At 31.1% G+C, this 20939-nt stretch overlaps 2 protein-coding genes and 1 long non-coding RNA gene across 3 annotated transcripts; 1 reads left to right on the top strand and 2 right to left on the bottom strand.

Annotated features, from left to right (window-relative positions):
• Positions 1 to 369: 369 nt before the first annotated feature.
• LOC105130640 (eugenol synthase 1-like) lies at positions 370 to 4071 on the bottom strand. Its single transcript, XM_011033215.1, has 5 exons — positions 3775 to 4071; positions 3532 to 3666; positions 3145 to 3373; positions 1136 to 1339; positions 370 to 738 (listed from the first exon to the last, which is right to left on the bottom strand). The coding sequence occupies exons 1-5, from the start codon at positions 3964 to 3966 to the stop codon at positions 539 to 541; spliced, it is 960 nt and encodes a 319-aa protein (XP_011031517.1). The 5' UTR covers positions 3967 to 4071; the 3' UTR covers positions 370 to 538.
• Positions 4072 to 9798: 5727 nt separating this feature from the next.
• Positions 9799 to 11545, bottom strand: LOC105130639 (uncharacterized). The gene is made up of 2 exons (XR_843277.1): positions 10913 to 11545; positions 9799 to 10784 (listed from the first exon to the last, which is right to left on the bottom strand). It is a non-coding gene; the product is annotated as an uncharacterized LOC105130639 (long non-coding RNA).
• A 3011-nt stretch (positions 11546 to 14556) lies between these two features.
• LOC105130816 (adenylate kinase, chloroplastic-like) lies at positions 14557 to 19872 on the top strand. The gene is made up of 6 exons (XM_011033499.1): positions 14557 to 14838; positions 15004 to 15099; positions 18304 to 18438; positions 18747 to 18893; positions 19031 to 19105; positions 19756 to 19872. Exons 1-6 carry the CDS (start codon positions 14632 to 14634, stop codon positions 19870 to 19872), a joined length of 777 nt encoding a protein of 258 aa, XP_011031801.1. The 5' UTR covers positions 14557 to 14631.
• The last annotated feature ends 1067 nt before the right edge of the window (positions 19873 to 20939 follow it).

Below are 20939 nucleotides of genomic sequence, written 5' to 3'. Positions count from 1 at the left end.
AATAATATATTTTTGCTTTTCTTTTTTTATCAACAATCATATTTTATTATATTAAAGGGAATAAATATTACCTCTTTACATTTTGATGTTATTTTATGAACAATCATATCCCTTATACCAATATAAATAAAATTAATTTTATATTAAATATGATCACCAGAAAAATTCAAAATAATATCCCAAGAATTTTTCTCATTAAAAATCACTTTACACCTCCTTCTCAAGAGTGAACTTTTAATCATGATTTTAAGGTTGAATCTTAACCTAATTTAAAATTTTCTCTTTCAAAAAACTCTTTCGAACATAAGTAGAAGAGATTAAATTACTCTCATGCCAGACATCCATCAAGAATTAAAGATAGAAAACAAGTTGAGAAGGCGAATGCACCTTCCAAGTCGAATCAAATCCACGAAAAAGACATCAGTTGCATGCTGCACTTGCAGCAACTCAATGAACCAAGCATATCAATGCTCATTTATTTTAGATTTTCAAACACTTAGCAGCGCAGACTCTAAAGAACAGCAGCAAATTTGAGAGATCATTCAAAAGCTCCCATTGCTGGCTCCGGAGGGTCGATCAGAAAAATATCAAGAAGCTTATCAATTGTTGTGTACTCGTAGTCTGGATATAACTGCGAAGCCTCCAAGTCATCGTCACCTAGCTCGTAGCCAGTCAGATCACCCTTTATGAATACACTGTGAAGGATAGACACTGGAATATTTTGTGGAGGTGGTAAGGCTGCAATAATATTGTTAAAAAGCAAGTTAAATATTAACCAAATTTGAAGAGTATCAATTCACCAAAAGGATGGATGGTTTAAAAAGCATAGCTATTAAATCAAGAATTTAAAATGATATTATTTTAATTTTAAAAAAATTACATTGTTATTTTGAAATTTTAAAAAAATTAAACTGGTTTTCTCTCTTATTTTGACCATATCGACTGTATTGTGATTTAACTTGTTGTGTCGATAAAGTTTGATCAAATCAACTGTAAATTTATTTTACATAAAATTAATTTAATTCAAATCAAGGTTATGAGTTAATGAATCATCATGACTCGTGAATTTTATACCATTTTACTGATCCTCAATTCAAGGGTAGCATAACTAATAAAATATAGCAAACATTCTTACTCTTAGAGAGCTTCACAAGCTCTTGCTCGGAGAGATGAACCCTAATAAAATTCTGACCGGTCTTCTTTTCCCAGAGAGAGATGAGTGCAAGCTGAGAAACGATGTTCTTGGATGGCTGATAGGTTACAACTCGGTTCAATGTTCTTGCATCATCTGCTACCTTGATGGTATACATGGCAACATCCTCTTCATAGATTAGAACCGCTGAAGGATATATATATATATCAAGAAAGAAAGAAAGAAAGAAAGAAAGAAAGAAAGAAAGAAAGAAAGAAAGAAAGAAAGAAAGAAAGAAAGAAAGAAAGAAAGAAAGAAAGAAAGAAAGAAAGAAAGAAAGAAAGAAAGAAAGAAAGAAAGAATTAGCAGTAGAAAATTTATATTTGTTAGAGGTCGTTTGGTTTAATTTTTATTTTTTTCTCAAAATAAAAATTTGATTGTGTTATAGCTAATCACTAAATTATCTATTTGCTGCAAATTAATTTATTTTTAAATATTAAAAAAATTAATGCATTACTAATATATTTTCAAAAAAAAAAACTATACAGAAATTAACTTATATAACTAAGTGAACTTAACAAGTTCAAGGGAAATGTAGACAACTAAGAAAAAATAATTTGATTAAAAAATTAAAAATAATATTTTTTTTAAATAATTAAGATGATAATATATTGGATTAACTTGATGAATCTAACTTAATATATAAAATTTATAACTCAAATTATAAAACCATGATAATCTCATATAAAATAAATCAAACAATATATTGAAACTTAATTTTTAATTAATTAATTAAATAAAATTTAAAAAATTGATTAAAAAATTTAAATTAACTTAAATTAATTTTCTGAATAAGCATCATGAAACAAAAAATAACATAATATAAAACAAAAAACAACAAATTATAAAAACAAAATACCAATTAATTTAGTATTAAAAATAAAATTATAAAAAATAATTAAAATAAAAAACCCTAAATAAACTATAATTAACTCATCAAACTCTTTACAGATTCTCAATCAACAACAGATAACATCAGATGTAGATTTATCGTTGATGAATTTTTTTAGTTAAAATATGGTCACCAAGAACAGGCAAGAAGAAATAGAGTATTTGTTAATTCATCATGTCCCCGTCTTCCCTGTCAAATACTGTTACATAGGTACCCACATTCCTTCTAGAACACTACCAAGTACCCACTATTCTTGTCTTCTAAGTCAACACGTGGCACTGGCAACACGACTAACAAGAGTAAAACAACATGACTAAACGCTGCGTTTGACACAAAATTAATAACACGGTGCGTTTTGACAACATCAGATGGAAGGATAACGGTGATTTCTTTCGAATCAATTGAACCTTAATTCCTCTTCTCCTTGACATTCTTTATTTGCACGAGAGACTTGTAACATTTATTCTGTTACTGAAATCTGATGTTAATTGCCCATTTTTTCCTAGTGTGTTAAAAAAAATTCAAAGGATTTATATTTTAGACAATTAAATATTTTTTTTATTTTTAATAATTTAATCTATTTTTCCTAATCAAAATAAACAAAAATAAATATCTAATACCTTAAAAAAAAGAAAATAGAGTGAATAATATTTCATCACCTCCAAAGTATTTACAAATAAATCATGAGTAAGTCAATGTTTAGTTTCTAATTTTTAATAAAAAATATTATAAAAATCTTGATAAACTAATTCCCAACCCAACAACTCAAAGTTACTTTAAAATTAAAAATAAAATAAATTAAAAAATTAAAAACCCGATCAACCTTTTCTTGGATACTCATAAAAAAAATATTTTTATCAAACTGCTTTTAAAAAAATAAATTGAAATGTGATTGTCCAATTATTTTTTATTTAAAAAATTGTAAATAAAATGAATTTTAGTATTGAAACATGAATCTCTAAAATAATAATTAGACCACATCATTGGAAACAACTTCAAGGATTGGAAAGAAGTTTTCCGTGCCCAAATAATCAAGGGCGCATGGGTAAATGGTACCTACCCTTGGCTTGTCCGTCGCCATAAACAGTGATATCACGTGGTTGCGCCTGGGGACGAAGTAATATATTGATGAAGTAGGCACCACAACAATTTGCAGCAACAAAAGTGTATGGTATCCCAGCTGCTTCTATGGCCCTTCTTACCTTTCTCTTCTTGTCAAGAAAAGCTTGAAATGGTGGTAATGGAGAAACCCGATCCTCTTCTATTCCAAAATCTGATGGAATGAACCTCTGATCGATATTTATTTTCAACAAAACTATTAGAACAGTTGAACTTCTTGGAAGATTTCAGCCAAAAATCGTCATCTTGCACAAAACTAAAACGTATCACGTTTGAAATTCTACAAATTCCTCTACAAACTTACAATCTATCGAAAAGAAACAGATACCTTTATGTTACCAGAGACTTTCATGGCATCTATGATCTTGAGCTGAGCAAGAACTTGCGGGTAAGGTAATGTTGAGATCACTACATCCACTTGGCGAAGTAGTGATACAAGTTTATCGTGTTCATCCAATTCTCCCTGTTACATCACAAAGTTAGCAAACAAATCAAATATTTAGCTATATTTTTCTCTACAGATTGCTCAAAGTGAAGGGTGATCTCATGGAGAACTTGAATATTTGGTTACCTGAACAATGGCGATGCCCATGGATTGAAATTCCTGATGGATGTGTTTTTTGGAGGGAGAAGATTGTGGGGAGATGGGACGAGCATAGACATAGGTTTTGTGCCCCAGCAAGACACTTGCCTTCACCATGTACTTGCCTATGTAGCCAGTTCCTCCAAATATAAGGATTTTGCTCAACTCAAAACTCTCCATTGCTCTCCGAACTCTCTCTTGCGCTCAATCTACAGGCATATGTTAGCATATATAGAATATGCGAATCGGAAGAAACATTACCAATTAATTAGATTAGGTGTAATTATGATCAGTTCCCTTATCTGAATTTGTGTTGCTGATGCAAGAGCATAAATAATTCAACTTGTGCTTGTAATAAAGTTCGGATAATGAAAGTTGTCTCTCCATTGGTCCCTCGGTCAAAGTAAGTGGATAAAATTTCCACCAACTTATTGGCGGGTCTCTGCTTTTGGGAGGCACCCAGATAAAAAAAATATGGGGAACCTTTGCCTTTATCTCTACTTTTGGGTCTCGATAGTAAACTCAAACTAATGCCTAGCTGCCTGAATCTTTGCCTCCTTCCTAGCCCACTAGGAATAGAGTCAAGATATGCCTTACATTCTCAATCAGTTGGTGATTGAGTTAGGGACTGCGCCTGAGAACGAGTTGGAACGGAGAGTCAAGGTTTGGGCTTTGGAGGTTGATAAGCGAGGAGGAGATGGAGGAGGGGATACGGCCATAGAAGATATTGTCTATGAGATCAAGGATGGTGAGGCCAGTGAGTTGGGAGATAGTGGTGATGAACTTTCAAAAATTCAATTAGCTTAGGAAAATGATTTATGGGTTAGATAATTAATTAATTAATTGGTATTGTTATTGACAGTTTTTGCTTAGTATTTGATAAATTGACGTGACTTTAATTAGTATCTGTAAAAAATTTTTTTGGTAAAGATAAAGAATTTATGATATTTAAATAAAAATATATAAAAATATTTTAGAAAGATATTTTGAAAATATATATATATATATATATAATAAAGAATAAAAATTATATATTTATAACTTATGAGTTTTGTTCTAAGAGGAAGATTCAAAGTGGAATCTTTTCTTGATATCATTTAATTATAAATAAATATTTTTTATATCAATATTAATATTTAATAAGAATATATTGAATCAAGCTCTTTAATTTAGTGGCTAAGGTGCGCTGGACCATAAGCCTACGAGTTTAGGTTTTTTTTTATCATTTTTTTAAGGTTGAATATAAATACAAGGTAAAACAATTATTAGATTTAATTGAGTTTATGGTTTTAGTCACAAGTTTAACAAGTTAAATTACAATAATCAGATATTTTTTTTTATATTGCATTTTTTTAGTGGTTTTATTTTTTGATATATCCTTTTTAAAAATAATTTTAAATTTATGTTTCATTAATATCTCTCATTTGTTATTCTTTTTGTTTATTTAATCTTTCTGAATAGAAATTATTTTTTGATTGTGTCATGCATATTTAATTTTTGAAAAAATTAATATGATTCATCTATAGTTTTTTAATCTTTTTGTATGCAAGTACTTTATTTTTAAAATTTTTAAAATATTTATTTTCAAATAATATTTCTAATATGTGCATTGTTACATAATATTCTTTTTCACCTTTTTATGCAATTGATTTAATATGAGTATCTATTTTTAATATCTTTTGATTGAATTAAAAATTAATTTTAATAAATAAATTCAATAAACAAAATCAAGTAAATGTTCTGTTTGTTAACACATTTAATTTTTTTAATTTAATTTTTAGTTATTATTAATATTTTCTTATATTTATTAATATAAATAATTCTTGATTTATTTAGTTATATGTATTCATGAACTTTTTAATTTATACTTTAAATCTTTTTATATACAAAAATACATAAAAAAGTCTGCATGTATATTTGTTTTGTAAGAAAAGAAGTATGAGTTCTAACAAAATAGGCCAAGTGAAGCCAAAGCTTAGTAGTGCTTGATTCTTTTTCTTTCCCCTTCAAATTAATGCTTTTTTTTTATATGTATTTTTTAAAATTTGTTTATTATATTTAAATTAATATCCTTTTTTTATTGTTTAGAGAGCTTGTTTGAAATGATAATTAATTTTTAGTTATGCATTTTATTTTTTAAGATATTTTTCTAATTTTTCTATAATTTTTTATCTTTTATTTCTATAATTTTATTTTTTAAAAATAAAAAGAATTATTTTTAAATAATATTTATAATATATAAAGCCCTACATAGTATTTTGTTTCCTTTTTATTTTACTTAATCAAATCAAATTATGTCTTTATTTTTTTTTTTAAATAAAAAAAATCAGTTTCATAAATAAATCTAACAAATGCTACTGTATAAATATCTCTTTTTACAAGACTAAATATTTTGATATATGTATCTATCTCTTATTTTATATATTTATTGTTTAAGATTTTTTAATTTATTAACACATATAATTTTTTGATCTATTTAAGTAAATATATGCAAAAAAAAAATCTACATATATAATTATTTTTTTATTTGAAAAAAATTATCTCACCCGCACCTAAGTTTATTAGAAGAGAAGCAAGGACATACAGTGATTTCCTTATCATCATCTTTTACTTCGGGATTTGAAGTAGAGAATTCATGCTCAATTATGATTTATGTTTTATTCAATTGTAACAGTATCTTTGAATTATGGATTAATTATAAAATGAAATTAAGTTTTTTTTTTTTTACAATTTTAACAGAGTATTTTCACATAAATACAGTGCATTTACATAAATTATTTTCTTTGAAATGTTAACTTTTAATATTTAAATTTTGTAATTTAAGAAATAGAACAAATCTCTATAATTTGTAACAATGCTAATTGTTATGGTTCCAATGACCAACCAATTCTGGAGGTTACCGTTTGAAAATGGCTGTGAGCCAGTTCCAATCGAGGTGTATGGATAGTTTTAAGGTAGGAAGAAGAAGAGGAAGACAAGGATAGAGATGGAGGGAGTTTGAATGACATTTGTGCTAATTTATTATGTTTTTTTTTGTTAATATATTAAAATATTATTTTTAATTTTAAAATTAATTTTAATATCAACACATTAAAATGATTTTGAAAATATAAAAAATTTAAAATAAAAAAACTCTAACCTATTTTAAAAATACTTTATTTTTTTATTTTTAAATTGCACTTCATTGCAAACATAATTAAAGAAGCTTATTAATAAAATGATGCGCATGAGTTGTAAATGAAACGCAGCGTATTGACTCCATTTACAAGAGCAACGATCTTCCATTCAAATCCAGTCCTCCAAGTCCTTCTATTTTTTTCAAATATCAGCAACCATTTCGCCTCTGGTATCCCCTTGTAACAATTTCCCCCCTTCAAACACACCTCCTCAAAGGCAAATCCTGGAAATCTGAGAGATAGTTCATCCGTAAACTCCCATGTAACCTCCGATGGTGGACATCCCTTCCAAAGTACAAGAACCTGGGTAGCTGCTTGGTTACGTCTTTTCACCATTCATCAATCCAAGATGGCTTGAGGTTGCAGGGGAGGCTCCAGTGACTCTACAGGTAAATCTTCTTGCCCTCTTCTATTTCCAACCAGTCATTTCAATTGCGAAACATGGAATAATGGGTGGACTGTAGCAGTGGTGGGTAAGCAAAGTTTGTATGCAACTGCTCCAATTCATTCAGTTATTTGATAAGGCCAAAATATTTAGCTGCTAGTTTCTGTGATTTTCTCGGCGCTATTGGATTCTGCTTGTAAGGTTGTACTTTAAGATAAGCCCAATCTCGGATCTTGAATATCCTCTCGCTTCTCTTTTTGTTTGCTAACTGCACCATCATGTGCTGGGACTTCTTTAGGTTATCCTTGATCAACTAAAGCATCTCCTCCTTTCTGGTTAAGAACTCATCAGTTGACTCAGTAGTAGAATCCTTGGGAAAATAGGGAGTGTGAATGAGAGTTATTTTTCCATACAAAATTTCATAATGAGTTGATTTGATGGAGGAGTGGTAATCAGAATTATACCACCATTCGGCTAAAGAAAGCCACTGAGACCACTGATTAGGAGTGCTACCCTAGTCATGCATCTTAGATAAGTCTCCAGACATTTGTTAACTACTTGGCCATAGAATAGAGTAAGTCCACCTTTTGATAGGCAAATAAATTCTTCTAAAACTGACTTAGGAAACTGAATCTCTATCACTCACTATAGTATCAGGTAGACTATGCAATTGAGAGACATTTTCCATGAACGCAGTGGCTGATGTAAGAGCAGGGTAACGATGAGCTAAAGCCATGAAATGTGCGTACTTACAAAGTCTGTCTACTACCGCAAATACAACTTCTTTGCCACAAGACTTAGGTAAACCTTCTATGAAGTCCATGTTAATGTTAATGAAGAGTGCTTGAAGGATTGGTAGAAGCTGTAGCAACCCAGGACTAGGTACATTCTCAAGCTTATTCCTCTGACAAGTAGGGCATTCTCTTACATATTGCCTAACATGTTTATGTTGCCTCTTCCAGTAGAATAAACTCTCCTCCCTTTTAGTGTTGATAGTAGCTCCTAAATGTCCCCCAGAGTAGAATCATGAAACATAGAAATCAACTCACTCTGCAACTCAAGGTCATCTCCTACCATTATCTTCCCCTTTCTTCAAGTGACTGTTCACCCATTTGTAGTAACGATGTGATGTGGGAACCTTTTGTATATCCTTAATAATAAACTGTATTGCCTTATCCTTCCTCCATGAACCGGTGGCCTCATCTATAATAGAAGTAGAGATTGTAAAAACTGCAATGGTAAATAGTTACCCACTAGAGTTCCTTGAGAGGGCATCCACAGCTACATTGTCTCTTCCTTTGTTGTATTATATATCATAATCAAACCCCAATAACTCAACCAACCATAAATTCTGAGAGGTGAAGATACCTTTTGTTCCAAAAGTTACTTAAAGCTAACATGATCAGTCCTGATCATAAAATGCCTTCCCCAAAGATAATGTCTCTATTTGCTCATAGCATGTAAGATTGCTAACATTTCCCGCTCATAAGTCAATAGGGCTCGCTGCCTTAGACCTAATAATATGATTATATAAGCTATAGAGTGCCCTTCTTGCATTAGTAAAGCTGCAATACCCATCAATAAGCATCAATTTCCATTACAAATAGCTTATTAAGGTCAGGTAAGGCTAGTACAGGAGGTTGGGTCATAACCTTCTTGATTTGATTGAATGCCTCTGCTGACTCCACTGTCCATTTAAAAGCGTCTTTTTTTAGCAATTAGGTTAATGGCTTGCAATAGACCCATTCCCCTTTACAAATTTTCAGTAGTGCCCTGTAAAACCAAGGTACCGTCTTAACTGTTTAAAACTCCTGGGAGGAGGCCAATCCCCTACAACCTGAATCTTCTATATCAGTAGATACCCTTTTTCAATGCTTTAATTGCTTTGCCATAGAATTACTATAAATCATTATATCATTAAAAACACCAACACAAATTTCTTTCAATACCTTCTAAACACATGGTAAGGTGTGCTAGAGGTAAGGTAATATTATCTTTTATATACTTAACCATCCAAACTTTAAATATCAATTAGAATTTCTTTTAAGATTTCTTTTAAAAATTTTATTTATCAAAATACTAGATGGCCACTCTAAATCTTTTAAGTCATAAAAAAATAATAAATTCTTATTTTTTTAGTCATAACCCAATTTTTAACCTTATTTTTTTAAAAAAATAGAAATAGCAAAAAACAAAAAAAACTATTTAAACATATTTTCAGCATTCTTAACATCTTTTAAAAAAGAATTTAAAATTCAAGAATTTGTTTTCAACGCTCACATTTCAAAATCATTATTATTTTTTATTGAGTCAGCCTTTTTTAAAAAATACCAAATTACATAAAAAAATAAAAATCATAAAAAATAAAAAATATATATGGACAAGAGGCCTAAAAATGCGAAGAAAGAAAATGAGGACCCATGTAAAAGCCCTCTCCACCAATAACAATCCAACAAGAAGATACCCCTCTCTCCCGTAAAACATCAAGTACAAAAATACGACCTCCTCCTTTCCAAGAAAAACAAGAAGCCTTCTCTCCCTCACAGCTGCCAGTCTTCCGCACCGTGAGCAGGAGTCTTCTTTTTAGTCAGGCCAGCTTCTCTTCTGTCAGCCGTGAGAAGTAGCAGAGGTTTTCAGCATCAGTCACGTCCAGCCGCCAAGCAACGTCTACCCCCTCTCCTCTGTTCACAGCAACTTTGTTTTTCTTGTTCCAACAGAGAGACTCCACTCACAGCAACAACATTGTGAACAACAACAAGAGAATTAGCTAGACCAGCAGCTTCAGCAGCAGCACAGTCAGCCTTTATTCATCTTCAACCGTTCCAGCAACAGTGAAGGATTTTCCAACAGCAGCTCAGCCTTCATCCTTTCAGCATCGACAATTGTTTCAACTGTGAGCAGTGGAGCTCCTCCTTCCAACAGCAGCAGAGATTGTTCTTTATCAGGCACACCATTTCTCAACTGTAGCAGAGTTTTTTCTTTTTCACCAGGAGCTCCTCCCCAGGGTCAGTCTCCACCCCAACACCAGCCGCCATGGTAGTGTTGCCACCAGTCACCTCACACAACATCCATGAACTCTAATAGAATATTCACCAGTTGCGGTAGAATCTCATTTTTTGCACCGTGAGCACCACCATCTCTCACCGTACTAATCACTCTACACCAGGAAGCTCCTCTCATTTCCACCATGAGCTTCAGTCATGATAGCAGTCCTAGGATACAACCTGTGAGCAGACTTCACTATTGGCAACAGTGCAGCCTGTGGTTTTCCTCTGTCAAGCAGACCAGCAACTCTCAGCCTAGCAACGTGAGCAGCAAACCTCTCTACACCAGCGTTTCAGCCATTCCTCAGCAGGAGTGCATTTTAATTCATATAGTTTTTCTTCTTCTTTTTTTTTTGGCCATTCGCAGGTTGAGTCCTTAAACTTGTCAAAACACTGCAAAATTTTCAATTGTTAGGTGCATTTACATCCTTTAAATTAGTTATTGTTCAGAAAATTACAATTTATATATTTATTTAATTTAAAATTTAAAATAAGATAACACAATAAATTTACGCACGTACTTTATATATCGTCCTTTTATTCAATCTCTTCCCCTTTATTCTTTCCTTCTGTCCCTTCCCTTCTTTCTTTTCATCTCATATTTGTCCCCATCAAAAGACAATAGACTACTTCAATCAAAAGATAGAAATTGCATATAAATTCACCAATTATCAATCAGTTATTTGTCTAATAGCAAGACTCCTCACGATTTCTCTCTTTTCAGACAAAAATCATTTCATCCTCCCTGAAACCCTAGTCACTATTCATCCTCCCCGGATTAGCAACCAAAGCCATGCCACCACCTCCAGAACAGTAGCCACGGTCATGCCACCGTCTACAGACAACAACCACCCACTGTTGACCAGTCACGACAGCATCTTCACATCCAGCCACCACGCTGTTGAACAACCCCACAACAATCAAATAACTCCAATAGAGTTTAAAGTAGACCCATGTAACAGCCACCATAACCAAGAAAAACAATCACTCTCTTTGCCTCATCTCCTCTATAAACCAGCAACTCTAGCCACCCTTTGCCTGAAATCAAACCAGAATTCTAGCCTCCACTACATCACCAACCAATCAACCTAAATCGAACCTAGACAAAACCCTTTGTTCTTTTGTAAGTTTCTTTTGTGTTCTTTTTTCTTTTCCTCTTTTTTCTAGTAATGTAACCTGGTGTCAATTTCATTATTTTAAGGTAACATTGGCTCTTTAGTTGTTAATTAGAATAAAGTGGCAATTTTGAAAATAATTCATATTTTTTTATTGATTCTTTTTACTCAAATTAGTGTGGATTTAAAATGTTATACAACTTATAAAATATGCAATATATACTATAATTTTTGAGAAAATTGAGGCAAAGTAAAAAAAAATAAAAAAATAAACAATATAAAATATAATTTAATTTTCTAGATCAGATTTTCTTAACAGTAAGGATTTTTTTTTTGTTTTTTTCTCATTTAATTCTATACACTTTTCACCGTAGCTCATTTTTATTTTTCTATTTTTCAAATGGTTTAACTTAAACTCTAATTATTAAATAAATAATAATAAAGTTATATCTCATTTGAGTTATGAAATATTTATATTGAAACATTTTATTTGAACCATGAGAAACACTTTATATTTTATATATTTCATGTCAACTTTTGTAATTGATTTTTTAGTGCACACAAAAAAATATTACAAAATATTTTTAATTTTTTCATTGTATAGTAAAATATAACCAAACAACCTATTTTCTCATAATTTATTTTTAGGACTTTTGACATTAAATACTTAATATCAGAAAATAATTTCCAACATATTTTTATGTTTTTAATCAATTTTTTAAAATTTATTTTCCATGAAATTTCAAGACAAATTCGCTCGCCCACAGACAACGTGCCTCAAAGTGATTGGTTGAGGTAAAACAAATATACTCAAGAGGGAATCTAGAATATGATACTCAGAAAATGGATAATGTTTATGGCTATCATGAGCTTCCTTTTCCCCTCAAAAAATAAAAAATAAAAAAATAAGAATTCTATCAAAAAATAAAAAATAAAAAAAATAAGAATTCTATTATTTCACATTTATCCCTTTCTCTTTACTTTAAATTTATGTTAATTCTTTTAATTTCTTCTCATTGGCCTCTCAAAAAATTAAAATTTCTTTTATTTTGGCCATATATTTTATTCTGAATTTGTGTTCATCCTCCCACTATTATTTTTAGCCTCGCCTCTTTCAATTTGAGCAAATAGAATTCAATAAAATAGTAAAAGAATATCCAGTGGTTTGTATCCAATCAATGCTTAAAATATGGGCATTGTACTGACCCAACAAATTCAGAGCCCAACAACAGCAACGCCTGACCAAAACATGCCGGCAATAGCAAAGCAGTGTTAACGGCCCTCATTTTAATGGATCAACCTTGTAAATTCAGGCAGGGTTTTGTATTAACCGACGGAGAGTTAATTTAATTAAATCTAATCAATATCTTGAAACTTGGTCAAGTTAAATATAATATAATTTTTATTTTTTTAATTTGTATAAGTTGTCATTTTATCATTTGTAACTTTGTTAACTTAGTTAAAATTTGAGTAAAACCTAGTTTACTTTTTAATATTTTTAAGTTTATGATTTGTTATTTTAGATTAAGTTGAATTAAATTATCTAACTCATTACCTATTTTTAAGTGAAATAAAGATTGAGGTGTGATATTTTTACTATAGAAGAACATTGTTCACACACTGATAGCTTATTATAAATTTATTATTTATTTTTTATTAGGTCATATTTGTTTTTTAGAAATTAATTTTTAGAAAACTACTTTTTAAACTCTTCTTATTAATTTTTAGAAAACTACTTTTTAAACTTTTCTTTGTTTGTTTGTCATTAGAAAAGTTGGTTAACGAAAAATACTTTCCAGTCAAAGAAATATTTATCTTGGTTTTCAGGAAAGTGTTTTCCTGAAAAATTTAAAGGGAAAACATTTTTTAGAAATCGTGAAAGATTTAGAAATGTTATATTATTTGATGATTATATTAAATTTGATCATCAATTAAAATGTATATTTTATTTTGAATATTTATTTTTTAATTTTATCTCTTAAAATTTATTTTTTTATATTAACTTTAGTCCTCATTTTTATAATTGTTATTTATTTTTCCTTTATTATTTTTTTATTAAAAATTTTTATTTATCAAATTTTTTTAAATAATAAAGCATTTAACATGATTTCATTTTAAAAAATAGAGCTTGTGCGTCAACTATTAGGGCTAGACGCTAGCCTAGCTTGCAAGGCCTAATGACTTTGTAATTTTTCTTTTTAAAAAATATATTGTTTTAGATTTGTTTTTCTTTAATATTTTTTTAATTTATATTTAACATTTCTCTCTAATTTCTTATTTTTCATGTTTACCCCTTTGTAAATAATAATTTTATATGTATTTAATTTTTGAAGAGATTATTCTAATTCAGCTATGTTTAATTTTATGTTTTATATAATTAAAATTCATTTGAAAAAATTTATTTTGAATAGTATTTTTAATAAGAGAACCTTGTGAGGTATTTTTTTTCATTTTATTTTTTCAATTAAATTTATGTGTTTATCTATCTCTATTATTATTTTATTAAATAAAAAATTAATTTAATAAATAAAATCATTGAATATAATTAGATAAGAGATCAAAATATCTTAATTTAGATTCGTTTCTCAATTTTTTTAAATATATATTTAATTGTTATTAATAATTTTTTTTATTTATTAACCTAAATAGTTTTGGACTTTATGTACATAAATTAGTTTTTATATAAACTTAATAATTTTTATGTAAAAAAAAACATGTATGTTCAGTCTTTTTCTTGGAAAGAAAATATATTCAAATAGCAAGCTATACATAGACGACGGACTCCTTCCCTAGTCTCCAAGCATCGTTGATTGTCGATCCTACACCACCACTGCTCCTACCAACTTCCAAGAATATCCCAACTATTTAGGTGGTGGCCAAATGATAAAAACTTAGGATTAAGGGATTTGTTTTCTTTGTGATCTCAGATTCGAGTTCTTGGTTGCTCATATGATGGCCACTGGAGACTTATATGATCGTTAACTTCAGGACCCGTGAGATTAATCGTGGTACACGCAAGCTGTCCGAACACCCACATTAATTAAAAAAAACTTCCAAGAATATCCCACACAACCACTCGACAAACGTGTGACATTTGTGAAACAGAGGAAAAACAAGACAGAGAAATGGCCGCTACAAGCTCCTGCAATTTCAACTGGGGAGTGAATGGAAAAGGGACCCCTGAACAGCCTTGTTCTTCCTCAAAGTCCTCCCAGATCCTCTTCTCTTCTAACTTATCTTTTTGTTACAGTAACATCAGATATTGCCTCTCTCTTCGTTCCCATCAAACCCTTTTGTCCACTCGTTTCAACGAAACCAAGAATTCAGCTTTTGTGAGTAAAAAAGATTTCATGTTTTCTGTATTTTGGATTTCACCATGATTGATATGTTGTTAATTGAGAACCCGAACTATAGGGTTTTGTTGTTGTTAGATGATTTTGTTTGGCTTCTTTTCTCCTTTTTTCCCGATAATTTTTATGTGTGTGTTGTTTGTGCAGGTTGTGGCATCAGCAAAGGCAGACCCATTGAAGATAATGATTTCCGGAGCTCCTGCTTCTGGTAAAGGTACTCAATGTGAGCTCATCACTAAGAAAGTAAGCTTTTTTTTCCTTATATTTATTTTGATCTCCTGTACTCTCTGTTGCTCAGCTTCATTAATCCTTTCTTTAGGGAGCCACTTTTAGTTTCCCTCACTTGTTAATTATGTTTACTGTTCTGCCTACGAAAGTGTGGCTTTTTAAAGAATTTCTTTTCATTGTAATGCGTGTATCTTCCTGGGATTTCTTTGGATTTTTATCCGGTGAAGGTTTGAAGAATCTGATCTAGACATTGTGGTTCTAATGTTAATGACAGCATGTTCTTCGATATGAATTATCTATTGAGTGTGTTAACAGTGAGTTATATTGTTAGTTTAATATGTTGTATAATTGATGTTATTATATTTATTTAATTGTATATTTATTATTAATAAAATTTAATTTATTTTTAATATTCATCTAATATTAATAAATCTAGAGTAAAAATAAAGTCCATGAACAAAAATACTTTGCAAAAAAAATTATAAAATTATTATAATTATGAGATTTATATTATATCAAATCATTGCTCTTAAAATATTCCTAATTGATACTCTTTTAAATATTGAACATTTATTAGAGCTACAGAGACGGATACATGTTGTATTATTTTCTTTTTGAAAGGAAGTAGTTGTTCTCATAAATTAAGATATAAAAGATACCTAGAACTAATATGTAGGTGCTTGTTATAAAACATGTACACTAAACTGACCTTTATGAGAACTCCATATGGAGATATTACTTGTGTTTATGGAAAGACTCACATGACAGTTATGTAAATGATCCTTAGACTTGAGACTACTAAGTTATTTTATATAGAGTGTTATGTTTTAATTCTACTACATGTTGTCTTGGTATAGGTAACAAATGAGTAGATATTGGATATAACATAAACTATATGAATAAATTTGAGTGATCAAGAAAGTAGTAGATATTGGATATAACATAAACTATATAAATAAATTTGAGTGATCAAGAAAGGATTCAACACCCCATGTGAATTAATAAAAATGTTCCACATGTTCTCAAATAATATTGTTTGTTAAATCCTTGCACAAGGTGGAATAAAATTTGAAAAAAAAATATATTCAAATTATCAATGTTTATAATATTGCGAACAATTATGATTTGAAATAACAGACACACTCTATGCTAAAATATTTAAATCAAAACATTATTGATGGAGGGATAATAATTATATTGAAAAACTAGTCACTAAAAGGTTAAATCAAATCACTTATAACTCTCTTAATATTTAGGAGATCATGACGCGTTGCTAGACGATGCACTTGATCTTCAAATATAAATTAATCAATTACTGAATTGATAATAAATTAAACTGTTTGATTTATTTAATTCTATTATTTTATAATTATAATTTATACTTGGACCAACATGTTAGGAACCTAAAGAGTCACATACATTAAGAATCATTAGTTAGAAGTTAAACTGAGATAATTAATTAAGTGTGACTTGATTGCAAATAATTTTAGAAATTAAGTACTAAAATTTATTTAATTTAGGGATTATAATTTTAGTCCAAAAATAATCAAGTAGGGATTTGATTGATTAAGTCTCTAAAATTATCCTTTAATAATGTATGAATATTATTTAAGGAGCAAATGGATATTGTGATTTATAGGGTTTTTAGGATTCCTTATAAATATAAAACTATGCCTTTTATTTTTAAGCTGTTGTCTTTTACCAAAAAAACTAGGCAAGTTAGAACAAAGAGCTAACAAAGGTATAATAATCTCTTTCTTTTAAATAGGAATTTAGGAGATTTTTCACTGATGATTCATGTAAATTACCGTTAGAGATTGAATAATTGGACAACTTTTAGTTTGCAACAACCCAGCCTTTAAAGAATTATTTAAAGCCGATGAAAATCAGATTTTTAAATAATAAATCTTTGAACTCTAGATTTATCTAACGAGATCCTAAAATCTCCCAAATATTATTTGAAATTTATTGTTTTCATTGCTTGTATGAATTTTGAGAACCCGAACTATTCTCAAGTGTATTTTATGTTTTAATTACATAGTCAAGTACTTTCTCCATGGAACATGTTCACACTACTTAAATAGTATACCGATGAAGGAAAACAGACAATTTACTGCTTTGGCACACAGGGCTCTAAAAGAAACGAGTTTGGATGGGCAGCTTGGCATAGTTGTTTGTGCTTAGTCAAGTCCAGTTCCCCTTAATAAAGCATGTTCGACATTAATTTGTGAGATCCATCAATCTTATGAGATTATGTTGACTTGGTGTCTACGCTAATCCAACTTCATCTCTATGTAATTTGGTATTTGAAAGCTCAGCTTCGCTTGAGAGTTGCATGATAGTTTCACTTGTTCCCAAGGATTGGCATATCTGTTTCACTCAGGAAGGGAGGTGGTTAGTGTAAACTATTAGGATTTGATACATGCGGCCTTCAAAATGTAGAGAAACACAATTGAAAACCCATTTGATTGATCTTCTAGTTGAAACTTTAAAATCAATTCCCTCTACTCTTCCTCAGCCAGGACTGGGCATAATGCCAAAGCAAGTTGAGGTTTTTGTGTATGAGCAGATCATGTAGTCACTATCATCAATATGATGGCTTTCTTGCTGCAGTAGCTAGGCAATCACTGATAAAAATCACCTTATTTGCCCCCTTGAGCTCCTGTCAGTAGTTTTTCGTATGGCATTAATGAGTATGTCATACTTAACTTCTGCTAATGCTTGGATTATTGTGCAAGTGGTTTGATTGAGCTATCAGAAAAGCCAATTGCAAGCTGAGCTCAAGCAGTTGGAATTGTTAGTGTCATTGGTGATTACTTGTATAAACAAGACGAGTACTTGAAATTCTGCTTTGAGATCAGATATGTTTTCCATTCCCAATGTTTTTATGGGGATTTGCTGATAGAAGTTAAAACATTCACTGCATTATTTCTCATTTTGCATTTGCCGTTGAGAAAACACAGATTGAACCCTCAGCCAGGACTGGGCATAATGCCAAAGCAAGTTGAAGTTTTTGTGTATGAGCAGATCATGTAGTCACTATCATCAATATGATGGCTTTCTTGCTGCAGTAGCCAAATGAAATGGCAGGCATGATAAAGGGCAGTTGGTCCCAAATGAAATAGTTGTCATGGTAGGCATGATTTCACTGCCCCCTTCTTTCCTCCTCCGCTCCTTTCAAATCATTCATATTGTGTATTCAATGACCTGATCTTGTAGATGGTAAAGGAGCGTCTGCTGCTGCCAGACTCTCAAGAAAATGGTTGGCTTTTAGATGGATACCCAAGGAGCTTATTACAAGCAACTGCTCTTAAAGAATTTGGCTTCCAGCCCGATCTTTTTATTCTCCTGGAAGTAAGAATTCTTGTTGCTGCAGGCATGCTATATTATTTGGTTGCATCCCATTATCTGGTTAGGAAGAAGAGAATGCGTACTTGCATGCTGATATTCTTCCCTGTACATAATTTGATGATTTCCATTTATGTTTCAAAAAACTTTTAGGATACTTTATGCAAGCCAAAGTAAAAGAAGATGTTAATGAAGATGAAAGAATTGGTTTAACAACGCAATGGCCTTGATGTATCTTCACATCCTTGGGTAGATTTCAAATTCTAAATATCGAGTTTCCCCCTTCAGCTAACCTCATGAATGTTGATTTGCAGGTCAATGAAGAGATTCTTGTTGAAAGAGTGGTTGGACGTAGGTTAGACCCTGTTACTGGGAAGATATACCACCTCAAGTATTCTCCCCCTGAGACTGAAGAAATTGCTGCCAGGCTCACCCAACGTTTTGATGACACTGAAGAAAAGGCATGTTTTGAACTTGATCTGTTTACTTACACTCATATTAGTTCAGAGGACTGTCTTCTTTGTGTCTTTAATGGGTCATTGGGTAAATGTTGCTAAGCGATAATGTTTGTTTCCTTTTTTTGTATGGCTGTATTTAGGTGAAGATGCGGTTGCAAACTCATCATCAAAATGTGGAGGCAGTACTTTTAATGTATGAAGACATTACACTCAAGGCAAGTGATAAAATACCTCTCTCTCTCTCTCTCTCTCTCTCACTCTCACACTCTAATATTATTTGCGTGTGTTCAATTGAAGACACGACAATATTATCCCAGCTATCCTAATGCTATCAGCTCCACGACCTCGTGAATAAATTATTATGTTGAACAGCTCTTGGTAAGTTGATGCAAGGGCTGCTACTAGAAGATACTCCCCAACAAGTATATGACAATGTGCATGTTGGTGGATATGCTCAAGCATTATACTTCAGATTTCTATTATTCCACATGTGTATCACCTCTGTCGATGCTTGTGCTCTATTTTAACCATGTTCTTACTGCCACTAATCCGATGCCAGCAATATTTACTGGGTTTCCTTTTCTTTTGTTAAACAACAATATGAAAGGAAAGGTGAAATGCAGAGAGTCGCTCTGTGTTATTTTGAGTTAAATACAAGCAATTTGTCTTGCATGTCCCCTATGAGGGAGGAAAATCTGCTTGTTGAGGCAGTAGATTATCGTCAAGAAAGAGTGGGAAAGAGAGGGAGGGGGAGGGAGGGGGAGAGAGAGAGGGTTTCTGGTATATGGATATGATTTGGCAGATAATGCATCTGGTATTATACTATTATCAAATCTAAATTGGAGAGCCATTTTGTTGATTTCAGGTTAACGGAAATGTTCCCAAAGAAGATGTGTATGGGTTAACGGAAATGTTCCCAAAGAAGATGTGTTTGCACAAATTGATGGTGCTCTCACAAAATTACTTGAGGATAGGAAGTTGATTTAAGGATTTCTGGCTGCATAGATAGAGGGAAGAGCTGGTGTATAACCAATAGTGAGGACTCAGGAATTATGAAAAATGGTATAATTGCCAGCCTTTATTTTTTTGCCCATATACTCAGGTTTATGCCTCAATTTCCATAAATGCTTAGCTAGTAAGTGTCCTTGTTTTCTCTTTCTTAGAATTACCACATGCTTGACATTTGATAGTCATTGTTATTATATTATTCTTTGAAGTATAGCTTGTGACAATTTGGATTTAATTTTTATGGAAACCAATTGAACAGTGCTAAATTTGAGGTCTTTTAGTCCCTAAAATACCGCGGGAAAAAAATAAAAAACTTCATGTAGAGTCTTCATGCAATTCCTTTCCAAGGACAACTAGTTTACATATGCTAGTAAGCATCATGTTGCATATGCTGGTCTCCATTTCTGGTAATTTGACCAGCTTAACACTGCTATGGATAAAGCATCCTTGAGTTTGCATTTTCAACATTTTTAAGTATTTATAAATTTGTGTACATGTTTGTGCTGTCTAAACTTGTTTGAATTTTCTCAAGTAAAGAATGTTCCAGCAAATGATAGCTATTGTGGATGACAACCACGTAGGTGTTGATGGGTGCCTGTATTTTCCCATCTTTACATAAAGTCAGCAAGTCCTGATAGTGCATTTTTATTTGATACTTAATGCTCGTTCCAGCTTTTCTAGATGATCCTGTTATAGCAAAGATTTGATCCTTGGAAGCAATGAAAATCTCTGTAGTATCATCTTGAAGACTTTTTCAGTCTTTGTAGTTGAGAAACATTCAAAGGTATCAGGCTTCAAATCCCTGCTAGACTTTTTCATTATAATTAAGCTAGAAATAGTCTTCTCTTCCAACAAATCCAACACAAACTTTGAATTGACCATCTAATTGGTGCACATGTTTCTTTCCCGTCTGTATGAACAACTTCTTGTGGACGAAGCACATGGAAGAATCTTAATACCACTCCTACTAAAAGACGATACCAAACACTTCCTACTCAACTAGCGTTGCTCTTTTCTTTCTTCTTGGAATTTATGGAACTC

The sequence above is a fragment of the Populus euphratica genome, unplaced genomic scaffold (genome assembly GCF_000495115.2).
Source record: "Populus euphratica unplaced genomic scaffold, PopEup_1.0 scaffold29.1, whole genome shotgun sequence".
Lineage (NCBI taxonomy): Eukaryota > Viridiplantae > Streptophyta > Magnoliopsida > Malpighiales > Salicaceae > Populus > Populus euphratica.
The sequence above is the reverse complement of the archived record's forward strand: the minus strand, read 5'-3'. Positions and strand labels throughout refer to the sequence as shown.

Excerpts from the sequence above, each read along its gene's own strand:
- LOC105130640 (XM_011033215.1), bottom strand. The coding sequence starts at position 3,966 with ATGGAGAGTTTTGAGTTGAGCAAAATCCTTATATTTGGAGGAACTGGC. Across the intron at positions 3,667-3,774 it reads TGGGCATCGCCATTGTTCAG|GGAGAATTGGATGAACACGA; the intron begins GTAACCAAATAT and ends GTGATGTAACAG. Across the intron at positions 739-1,135 it reads GCTTGTGAAGCTCTCTAAGA|CCTTACCACCTCCACAAAAT; the intron begins GTAAGAATGTTT and ends ATATTATTGCAG.
- LOC105130816 (XM_011033499.1), top strand. The coding sequence starts at position 14,632 with ATGGCCGCTACAAGCTCCTGCAATTTCAACTGGGGAGTGAATGGAAAA. Across the intron at positions 18,439-18,746 it reads ATCTTTTTATTCTCCTGGAA|GTCAATGAAGAGATTCTTGT; the intron begins GTAAGAATTCTT and ends GTTGATTTGCAG. Across the intron at positions 19,106-19,755 it reads ATGAAGACATTACACTCAAG|GTTAACGGAAATGTTCCCAA; the intron begins GCAAGTGATAAA and ends TGTTGATTTCAG.